Source organism: Hyla sarda, chromosome 6 (genome assembly GCF_029499605.1).
Source record: "Hyla sarda isolate aHylSar1 chromosome 6, aHylSar1.hap1, whole genome shotgun sequence".
NCBI lineage: Eukaryota > Metazoa > Chordata > Amphibia > Anura > Hylidae > Hyla > Hyla sarda.
Genome location: NC_079194.1, coordinates 121485812 through 121497868, shown reverse-complemented (window position 1 = coordinate 121497868; position 12057 = coordinate 121485812). Strand labels below are relative to the sequence as shown.

Sequence of the window (12057 nt, the reverse complement as noted above, 5' to 3'; positions counted from 1 at the left end):
ACTGGAGTGCCCAATTTAGCTCCTTTGCCTAACCCTAAACAACCTTAATCCATGAAAGTGCAAAATACATTTATGGCAGTAGCTAGCATGAATATTGAGGTAGATCATTCAAGACGAGAGGTATCATTGACCCCCCCCCCCCCCCCCCCCCCGATAGATTATTTTGGTGTGCCACTTACAATCAAGGTTTTATTCCTATTTGGCCTTCGTAAACTCTATCATCATACATGTGGGAGAAGATCCTTTTAGAGAAATCCATTTCCTGCCTATTTTAATCCTATATATATGGGACACTGTTCCTTGAGAAAAAGTTGTGACAAATTTATAAGCTAGTTTTTATTATCTCCTTTTAAATGCTATTACAACAGATGCTACAGTCGAAAGTTTAGAAAACCAGCAGCTGTCAAGTCTGAATGCTAGCTATATAAGTTTGTAGGTGTTGGTACATCTAAGCATGCCTTCCATTGTGACCCATAACAAACAAAAAGTTGGTTCTTTATTTATAATAAATCCCTTGTTTCAAACTTTAGAAACAGATAGATATGTAAAGAACGAGACATATGGTTATTATGAGGATATTTACATTTTAAGGGTCTGTTTTACCTTATTACTTTTCCTTTTCTTCAAATGTAGGTGTTTATATCTGACTTATTGTCACATTCGCATGTAAAGATAGCATAAGAAGTGAGGTATGAGATTTAGGCGCTGATAGGCACCACATTTAGTGGCTATTTATATGACACCCTACTGAGCAATGCAAAAATTCCTCTGGAAGGTTTCATTTGAGGTGTGAACACCCCCATAGCTGTCATCGGTATTGTTTTCTACATCTTCGAACACAGGGTAGGGAAATGAAGAAACCATAGGCTGTCATACTGATGGTGGAGAAGGACATGAATAGTCTTCTAGCTCTGAAACCCTCCAATGCATCATTTGCCATCAAAAGAAGAGCTGAGGCGCAGAGCTGTCACCCATCTAGTCTCCAACCATAAGACAAACATACATGGATAACAACGAGAGTTTCCTGAAGACCCCCCACCCCCACCCCTCACAATCCTTTGCATCTTCTCCTACTACCTCCTACTACTTTCTCACCCCAAAGATGCAGCCTCCAACCGCATCATGTGTTAATGATGCTACATGGGCTTGACAATTCCTTGTCACTTTGCTTACTTTTTCCTTAGAATATATATTTTTCTGGAGACAGCTCCTTCGGAAGGAAGCAAAGGAGGCACCTGTCAGTTTAGAGATTACATTTAATCAGCAGAGGCAACTGGAGCAGGTAGAGAAGAAGCAGGGGAACGTGGTGGGAAGGCTTTGCAGCCTAGCAATTTGCTCAGCTGGCTATGGAGATGTGGATAGACACTTGAAGAGGCATTTTATCTTTATGCCTACTAGCCTTGGGAAGGATATAGCACCAGCAGATCTGTGCTGAGCCATACTAAAAATGTGCAAAACTGTAAGACCTTGGGGTCACTAAAGTAACTTCAAGTGTATACAGGAACCTAAGAAAACCTATTAATCTACTAATTTGTGAGTGGCCATAAAATAACCCCAAAACGTAGGCTCTACAAGAGTAAAAACATATAAAGGAAGTTAATCAGCCGATGATACTACCATAGCAGTCCAACTAGGGCTGGGCAGTATGATCAAATATGTGTATCACGGTACTTTTGTAACTTATGGTGGTTCCACAGTATATAACGGTATTTCTCCCCCCCCCCCCCCCAAATCATGCGACCCACGAGCACTGTTCTGCTCCCCCCCCCCCGCCAAATTAATCATCAGCCCAGCTGATAGCAGTCCAACTAGGGCTGGGCAGTATGATCAAATATGTGTATCACGGTACTTTTGTAACTTATGGTGGTTCCACAGTATATAACGGTATTTCTCCCCCCCCCCCCCCCAAATCATGCGACCCACGAGCACTGTTCTGCTCCCCCCCCCCCGCCAAATTAATCATCAGCCCAGCTGATAGCAGTCCAACTAGGGCTGGGCAGTATGATCAAATATGTGTATCACGGTACTTTTGTAACTTATGGTGGTTCCACAGTATATAACGGTATTTCTCCCCCCCCCCCCCAAATCATGCGACCCACGAGCACTGTTCTGCTCCCCCCCCCCCCCCCCCAAATTAATCATCAGCCCAGCTGATAGCAGTCCAACTAGGGCTGGGCAGTATGATCAAATATGTGTATCACGGTACTTTTGTAACTTATGGTGGTTCCACAGTATATAACGGTATTTCTCCCCCCCCCCCCAAATCATGCGACCCACGAGCACTGTTCTGCTCCCCCCCCCCCCCAAATTAATCATCAGCCCAGCTGATAGCAGTCCAACTAGGGCTGGGCAGTATGATCAAATATGTGTATCACGGTACTTTTGTAACTTATGGTGGTTCCACAGTATATAACGGTATTTCTCCCCCCCCCCCAAATCATGCGACCCACGAGCGCTGTTCTGCTCCCCCCCCCCCCAAATTAATCATCAGCCCAGCGCTGCGCTGTCCCCATCTGGGTACTACTCACATATGTCACCCGCAAGCGCTGCCTTCCTCATCCTCCTTTTTGTTGCGGGCCGCCTGCGCTGGCCAAAACTGTGTACTGTCTGCTGTATCCCTATGTGGCCGTCAACCTATCACTGGCCGCAACGATGTTCCGCCTCGGCCGGTGATAGGTTGAGCCCACTGTCATGTAAGAAGCTGGCCAGAGCTCCTTACATGACAGTGAACTCAGCCTATCACCGACCGAAGCGGAACATCACTGCGGCTGGTAATAGGCTGACGGCCGCATAGGGATACAGCAGAGATACAGCGCACAGTACACAGTTCCAGCCAGCGCAGGAGGCCCGAAACAAACAGGAGGACGAGGAGGGCAGCGCTTGCGGGTGACATATGTGAGTAGGGGGACAGTGCAGCGCTGGGCTAATGATTAATTTGGGGGGGTGGGGGGAAAGTAGAACAGCACTCGCAGGTCACATTTGATTAATTCCCCGATGTGGGGACAGCGCAGCGCTGGGCTGAAATTTCTTGGATTCCCGAGGGGGAGGGGCCAAACTTATTGCAATATGGGGAAAAATTCATATTGTGTAGGACGAAAATTTCGGTATTCTGTATGAGCCGGTATACCGCCGAGCCCTAAGTCCAACAGTTGGACAACTTGGTACAGAACTATTGGACCTAATCTATAGTTACACATTCACTTTCTAGTCTGGGAGGCTAATATATATCCTTAGGGAGACTGCCTTGCTTAGATGAATCTCTACGCCATTTTGGCAAAGTTCTCTGGGAAGAAAGGTAGCTCTCCTTCAAAAGTTCTCCTTTGTCACTTTTGAGGTAGCTTTCCAATTTTCAACCCAGTAAAAAACCTTGAAATATAACTATGGATTATTAGCCAAACCAAAGTCATCCATCTGTACACAGCTGTTTTAGGGTTTTTGCCTCTTGTCAGTACAGAGCAGGGCACTACATGGCTTTGGTCTTTTGGGTCTGAGTATAAGGCTCTTTAAGGGGCCAAGCATGGACTTACAGGGAAGCTACATCCAAAAGGTGGCACTAGAGATCCTGCTCTTCTGATAATTTGCATTTATTTCCTCAAGTTGAATTACTGTCCAAAGAATCCAGCACCTCCAATAATCAGAAAGACATATACACAATGATAGTACCTGTTTTTCCGTCATAGCATAAATGTACTGTCGATCAGGGCTAAGCACCAAATCTCGTAGGATTGCATTCCCTTCGTGGACTATAACATTTTCGTACTGCTGTGTGGAGTGGAAGGATGGTCCAGACAAGTCCACTAGGATCTGTACGGGAAAAGGAAAGAGACAAAACAGAATTAGCAGATGCTCTTTAAACCCCAGTAATTCAAGCAAACTGTAGCCTGGAAAGAGTTAAATCCGACATGTTTTAATTAGTTTGGAGAATCTCTGAACAATGCTGTTTAATTACAGATTGTGAGATCCCAGAGCAAGGCTCATCGTTTCTCGGTCAATACTCTGCGCTAATCCAAATCACTGTAGGGCCGCAGTCGTGTTTATTGCAATGGAGGAAGCAGAGGCTGATAAACAGACTATTGAGCCCTTCAGATAAACTCCAAACGCTATTAAAAAGATTAGACGGACACGGGCAAACACATGGAGTATTAGGCAAACACAACATTACAATCGCTGCAGCAACTTGACATTCGTGAAGTGCGTATCGCTGCACCATGAATGATTGCGCAGCACAGAAGCCAATGCAAGTGGCTTTATAATGATTAAACATGGATGGCAGATAGGCGAGCACCAGAGGAAAAAGTAAATATTAATACAATAGACTGTAAAGCCCCCGCTTGGGTTCTGAGCAAACGAGGGCTCTGTATACGGCATATGACATTATGACATTAGGTGACATTATGCTCATGGTTCCAACAGAGCATGGTGAAAGTCTCTAGGATGACTAGACAAGACACAATGGGTCACAAACAGCCTGACAGATACAATAGATAATAAGCATCCGTACAATATTCTGGGTTGTATGTGGGGTTATGTGAAATGTTTACACACACACACACGCACACACGCACACACGCACACACGCACACACACACACACACACACACACACACACACACACACACACACACTGAAATGTATCTACTATCTAACAAAACCATAAAGAACATTCAGACACATTTCAAAAATAAAGAAGCTATGGAAAAGTTGTCATTCTCTATAAAATATCTAGTGTATTATTTGAGAAGAGGTTCCTCCTGGAGATTAAACATGAAGTCATGTTCCACATTGGTCGGAAAGCTTTAGAGTTTTCCAGAATTTGTAAAATAAAAAAATAAATTTTATACATAGATATTTATTTTAATTAAAGCAAAAGTAAGCTGAGTGTAATGGCAGGCTGCATCAAGACCCAAGGCAAACCCTTGAAGGCATTCTCTTTTGGGAAACTTCTGGCCATTCATCTGCCCCAAGGTTAGAGCTGGGAGCTGGCTCCCCAGAGTTTGCTCATTAGGATGGAAATATATGCCAGCATGCTAACAAATCACGGGCTGGGTTTAATTAGAGGCACGGCTTTGATTCAGCGCCAGCACCCGATATCATCTGAGGATTATTTTTAGGCAGTTTTACTAAACAAATGTACTCAATGGAGACCAGATTTAAACAGACAGGGACAATGTTGGCAAACAAGTTAGGTTTAATAAAGTTGTGGGATTCAACAGTGAGCAGTTGACAAGGCGTAGGCATTACACAAAGTTTAATGGGGCAGTCAGTCACACATACAATAAATACGTGGTGTGAACCTGACTTTTAAAACAGGCAATAAGGATCACCTGACAAAGAAAACCGCAACAGTCTGGTTTCTACATTGTAGCAGCTTGTGACTACCAGAGACATACCTTACCACAAGAGCAAATGTGTGTCACACTCCACCCCCTTGTTATTTTCTTACCATACATAGGTACATTTGTTGACTAGTAAGTTTCACCTATGCTAGGATAGAATTCAATACGATCTATCACGGGAAAAAACTATAATGAAAAATTTGGTGTTCTTCCTACAATTTTTAGGATGTATCATTACTAGTCTCCAACCCTGGGGTCATCAATAGGACATTATGTTATGAGTGGAGAGTTCCTTTTATTTTACCTACTTTTAAATGAGAGATTTAGAGCAGTCAGAAGCTGGATGAAATTCAACCAGGGATGATCTCCATAAGAAATGTTTATCTGGGACAGATGCCGGCTACAGAAAGACATGAGGGTCACAGGCATTCATAAGTATAGTGTGATCGCAGCCAGAAGCTATAAAAATTCCCTTAGAGCAGCAGCTCTGAAATACTGCAATGTATTATAGCAATATGTTTAAAGGGCAACTCTATACTGAACAGGAGACACACTGTTTAAGAACCAGTTTTGAGACATGCTACCAACAGTTTAATTTTTGAGGGTACTTTTTTTTTCCAAAAAGAAAATAGCATCATCCTTTTCTATATTAAATATTTGTTTTCTTTTACTTGTGTAAAACAGTATGACTACCATTACAGCTCCCTTAGGGATTATCACTCAATTTTCTGGAGTTTGGGGAAGGTGGGTGATGACATATATGGAAAAGATGGGTGGCAACCTGTTTGAAAGCAGTTTTGGCAGCCATAGTGTCATTAACTAGGATTCAAGCTATGGCCTTAGCCTTGTGCGAGGGTGACATCCCTGACCTTGTGAGGGGGGGGGGGGGGGGGTGACAAGGCTGTGGGTTAACACTAGGTGCTCGAGATGGTGGTGACAGTATAATAGGTTGTACTTTTAGACACAAGATGTGTGAGCAGGAACTTTTTATTTCACTGTCTCCATCCTGTAACTTTTGGTCAAAGTCTCAGGCGGCGGCGGCTTCAGAAATAGTAATGTAAACATAGGAAGCAATGCAAGCGTAAAGTCATGTCAGATGCAACTGGATCGAAATCAAAAATGCAGAAATAACTCTGTACCTAAGTGAAAGATAAATCAATAGTACAGGAATGATGTGAGTCAAAAATGCAGGAAACATATTGTTCATGGCTGGAAAAAAAATCTATTAGGAAATTAAATTTGGCAGGGAAATTTAAAGGGGAAAATCCACCTTGAGGCCCCCCAAAAAAATAAAAAAATATTGTGTACAGGCTTTGATAAATCTCCCCCTATATTAATATTGAAAATAGTATGCTTCCCCCTAGTGGCCCAGTGATCATGAAAAATAAGACTAATTTATCATTGTATTACACATGATGCAGAGAAAACATTTCAAAATGAAGATAGGAGATTGATTGTGGCTGCACATAGGCCCACATTGGTGATTAGATAAGAAATGAGTCGTGAAAGGGGGAGAAAGGCAGCAATTGACTATAATACGCACATTATGTGACTGAGATTTCATGGAAAGTATTGGGGTGTCAGGGTGAAGCTTACTGTATTCATTTATAGGTGCCATTAGGCTCTGTGACTAAATTAGGTGGCACTACACCTAAAATATAAAACATATTCATGTAAATATGACATAAAATGCAGTATATGTTACTTTGCATTAGAGTTTAATATAATCTACATTATTAGCCATTCAGTAGAGTTTTGCCTTCGGCTGTCTGGGCATGCTGAATGTTGTAGTTTTGCAACAGCTGGAGAACCACAAGTAGAAAATCACTGATATAAAGAGTCCTTCTTTCATACTCTCCCCTTTATCTCAAAAATCGCCAGTGTTATTTAGTGTGACAATAGAAGTCTGACCTCAAAGTTACTGCAATTTCATAGGCAAGGACCAAACAATCCGATTTAGAAGTAAACATAGAAATATACACCGCAAATGAAGGCAGAGATGAGTCTTAATTTGGGGAACAAGATTTCAGCGCCAGATTAGATGGGTGATGTCTCCTCCCCCCCCCCTCCCCAGCAACAGACATGTTTGTTTTCCCAATTACAGCGAGGATCGGCACAGCTGATAACAGAATAAAATGTCTATTAAAATATATTTTTGTTTTCTGCGAGATCTTTCTACATGAGAATTCTGGGGTAATTGTATAATTGAGCTGTAACAAGCGCCAGTTGAGGGAGACGGAAAAAAAAAATAGGATAAATCTGAGCTAAAAAAAAAAAAAAAAGTTCAATGAAACCCTTTGGCTACAGCTGTCAAATTACATATTTTAATGAGGGAAAATAAAGAAATTTCTAAACGCAAGTAACTTAGCGGAGGACTGAAATGTGGGTCAATGGAGACTAAGGAAGGCAGAACAAAGGATATTGTGGAGTAATAATAGAAATGGGAGGAGGACGGTGGTGGCTGCCGATTGGGAACCTGAGAATTACACAAGTATTTACAGTGAGAAAGCAAATCATGCTGAAGAGATAAAAGAAAAATTACACAGACACGAGCTTGAGCTGATGACTATGGGGAAGCAAGGATGGATTGCAAAACCACCATTAACCACATGGGGCAGTATCATAGGTCTTCCCTAGAGCTACAGCAGACATCAGCGCATATAAAATTTTCATATAAAACCCAATGTACCGCAAGTGTCAGTCTGATTCCACCAAAGTTTTTGGTTTCTAGTCAAGTGCAAGAAAGTCAGGTTTTCATATAACAAAGTTTAGGTTCAATAAGTGTCATTGCACCATGGTCCCAGTCTCAAGTGCCAGGGTTCCAGTGCATGCCAGGAAAGCCAGGGGGGAAAAGACACCAACATCCTGGAACCCAGTGCTCATTTATCACCACAATGTGTTGAGGGTTTGAGGTCACTTAATAAAGACTAAAACAAGAACCTTTTCCATGTCCCCTGGAAGCTCCCCACCACCACCTTATTGCCAAGCTTGGTCTTTACAGTTTGGTCTACCCTTTCGAATAAATAAACGTAATGGTACAAGTGCTACTACTCCCTACCAACCTCCCTAGTATGGAGGAATAGGAGCGATCAGCAATAATACTCTGACATCTATCTAGTCAATGTTGATGCTAATCCTCCCCCCCCCCCCACAGGATTCCTAATAATGTCGCCTTTAATGTTAAGGGTCCAAGACAGCAAAAGGAAGGGGCGGGCAAAACAGTATCTGAAAAGAGTCACCTACACTCACACCTGAACACTCCATAGGGATAGAAGGTCATAAGGTTCTCGGTACTGAAGACATCATGTGGACAGGGGTATTTGTAGTCTTCTTGCCATCATTCCCAACCCGCATCTAAACTGGTGAAAACGGGGAACAGATTGCTTTATTTTGATTTCTTGAGCAGGAATGTGTATGTAAAATGTAGTGTACCTTTAAGAAGGCAATCCCCAAAAGCTTGCTAAAGCATATCTTACCTGAGGTAACCAGACTACACCTGGCAAACAATCTATGGAAGCGAACTAAGAAACACATTTGTGTGTGTGTTATTTTTTTTTTTTTCTCTTTTTGGCTCCCTTGCATAGTGAATATGGATTATCCCAAATTCTGGTATCCTGGGCCTGGCAGAGCCCATTCGGCTGGCTCATCTTGTAATAAGTCATACTATATTAATATTTGGATGTGCTGCAAACTCCTGGCATCTAGTTAATTATGATTAGCGAAATAACGGAGATTAACGGCTGTCATTAGGAAGGCATCTTTTAAGGGGGAACGTTTAGGGATGGTTAGCCACTTCTATGAAAGAGGTGCAGACGTTTGCTGGGGGTGAATGGGCACAAGAGTCCTTTAGATTTATTAAGATTTTAGGGGTCAGAGTATCAAAGAGCTAAGACCCCCAACAAGTTCAGTGTAGTTTCCATGACATTTACTGCTGGATGTAAGAGCTTAGTGAAGGAAATTAATCTTAAAGGAAGCTGGTAGAACATATTATTGTATATATACTAGTATACTGAACCCATGCCCATGTAATCTGCTAGTTAACTGATGTTAGATGTAAAAGTTAGACCAGTAATGGGTGATAAATATTTTTGGGTACAATATACCTTTAGTTATCATATAGAAAAAAGTTCTGCAAATTTCTAATAGACTTTGCCATTTGGGCCCTTTTCACTCCACTTTCCTAGCTTGCACTATTTCTCTTACGCCAGTATAAAATTCCCCCAAATTTAACATAGTGTTGTGCAACATATTTACAAAGCCACAAGAAAATAAACATTTAAATAGCCTATAAATTGGCCCAAATGCCTACTAAATAATGTGAAGTAAAACGATCTTGAATAAATGGCACAAGTTACAACTAAATCAAAGTCCAAAATCTATAAAAAGTCTAAGGAATAGCTGGAGAACCAGAACATTTCTCCATATATGTGCATAGTAGCTGCAAGGACCTGATCCCTGTGACTGCAGGTGCATAACACCATACTGCCGTCCAGACCCACAAACAGTACTCTGGATTGGGACACAGTTATCAACGTGATATTGGCATTAGTTTTTACCAACCGTTGATGGGACGTCATATCCGTCACCATTCAGTAACATAAGTGTTGTTCATATCTTTGCCAATATGGTATCTTTACAATATGTATTGTAGATCTATTCAGCACCTTACTTGGTAATAACAAACACACAACTTATGTTGATCTCTCACATCTTTTCCCAATACATCTCCCCTGATGACATCACCGCTCCTGATGACAGAAATGCGTAGGTAGCGTTTAATCTCCATATGGGGTTGCCCCTTGAGAATGCTCAAGGACGTGATGGTTTGGTACTTGTAGACTTGAGCTAAGGTCTGGGTCACGCCACATGATTTTGAATGAGATCAGATTTTAGGTGGTTTTGGTAACTACACTAAATATCACAGTCTTGTGTGTATTTAAAAAATTCTAAGTAAATGTTACCTTTTATTTAAGCCGTTTCCTTTTCCCCGGAAAAAAATTAGCTCTACTTGTCACCTCTGTTCTTTCTCCATACAAAGACTATTGTTTTTAAAGATAGACCATACTCTAAGTATCATCATTAGATCTGAAAAGGCTGAGAGCTAAAGCCAATACTATAACTGTGTACAGAATGTGTGTCAATGGAGATGTTGAATTAAAAAAAATAAAAAATAAAAAAAAAGGTGGGGGGTGGGTGGAGGGGCTATGGTTGTTCCCCCTTGTTCCAAATGTGACGATATTCTGCGCCTCTTATCTCTCTGTGGTAGTGATTAATTCCCCATGACTGGCAGCAGCAACAGGAGCGGGCGCTCAACGTGGCCACACTTCAAAGCCAGGGGCTTATCTGCCTCAAACACATGCGGCAACCTTTTCAGAAAAACCCTTCACCGTTCCACGGACTAAGAGCAGCCAGAGAAAAGCACAAGAGAACGAGGCCTTGTGTGTCAGCAGCACAGCTCCGTTCCACCTACTTGGGCCAAAGTCTTATTCATTTTTTTTCCCTGTGTTATTCTTTGTTTCCCTTCACTGGACATCACCCTCACCACTTGTTTCTTCTTAAAATTCTACCTTATCGGCTCTAAATGAACAAAAGCGGTGACAAACCCAGAAGGCAATACATATAACAGATAAAGCATATACAAGTTTTCCTAATGCACACATATAGAATGTACTAGTAGACAGGAGACCGGAAAAACATCTGAAGGGCCAAGAATCCTAAAGTAATGGAGTAAATAAAAGGTTTAAAGAAATGTAATGTAGATATTTAGCGCATCACCATGTTTCTTACTAAATATATTTCCAAAGGTGTTATTTACATGATATTTTCACCAGATGTTGGTATGTAATGTAATCCATGACATACAAAGAAACCAAAGCAAATAAGCTCAGAAATTAGGTGATGTGCAAAAATGTGAAATGAAACAGATTGGGGGGGGCAGCGGCGGGCCCCCCGCCATTAGACATTTTATCCCCTATCCTTTGGATAGGGAACAAGATGTATTTGGCCGGAATACCCCTTTAAATAAGCTTCTACATTCTTTATTTAGTAATGAAGTCTTGTATGGTGAGTGTGAATACAGGCCATGGCGTCAGAGTGCATTACTTACAGTTTTCATTGAGACAACAGTACCTAATTCCATGTCTTTTTGAATTTATCCACAAGTGGTCGTTTGCTCTTCTAAACTCTTCTGATTATTCTTTTCTTGTGAGGAGCACCGGACGTGGCAAATTTATAGTGAAATGATTGTCTTTCCTTTGACATATTATGGCCCCAATAGTGCTCACTGGAACATTCAGAAGCTTAGAAAACCACCTGTAACCAATGCAATTGTTATGTTTTGCAACAATTAGATTGGGAAGGTCTTGAGACAGCTCTTTGCTTTTACCCCTCATGAGATGTGTCTTGTGTGGCAACTTGGCAATAAGACCTTTTTGGGACTGATCCTGCTGATATTAATTTGCACTGACAAGGGGCATGGTTGCTTTTTTAATTGTTGATTGATGTCAACTTTTGTCTAGTCTTGCCATGCCTTTTTGCACCTATCATACTTTTCCTTATGACATTTCACATTATTGCAAATAACTTAAGTTTTTTAGCTTATTTTTGGTTTCTTTGTATGTATGGGTTAACTGGGTTGTTGCCAACATCTGGTGAACATTTCATGTCAGCAGCAACTTTAGAAATACATTTAACATGGTTAAATGTTTGATACTTATTTTAC

The 12057-nt window shown here is 41.5% G+C and overlaps 1 protein-coding gene across 4 annotated transcripts in view; it reads right to left on the bottom strand.

Annotated features, from left to right (window-relative positions):
• The window catches only part of PLXNA1 (plexin A1), a 327026-nt gene that overhangs the window by 146729 nt on the left and 168240 nt on the right, over positions 1-12057 (bottom strand). For all 4 annotated transcript variants that reach the window (XM_056524879.1, XM_056524877.1, XM_056524880.1 and 1 more), the window contains one exon: positions 3664-3804. In XM_056524879.1, coding sequence (XP_056380854.1) covers positions 3664-3804 — 141 coding nt within the window. The remainder of the gene's footprint in view (positions 1-3663; positions 3805-12057) is intronic.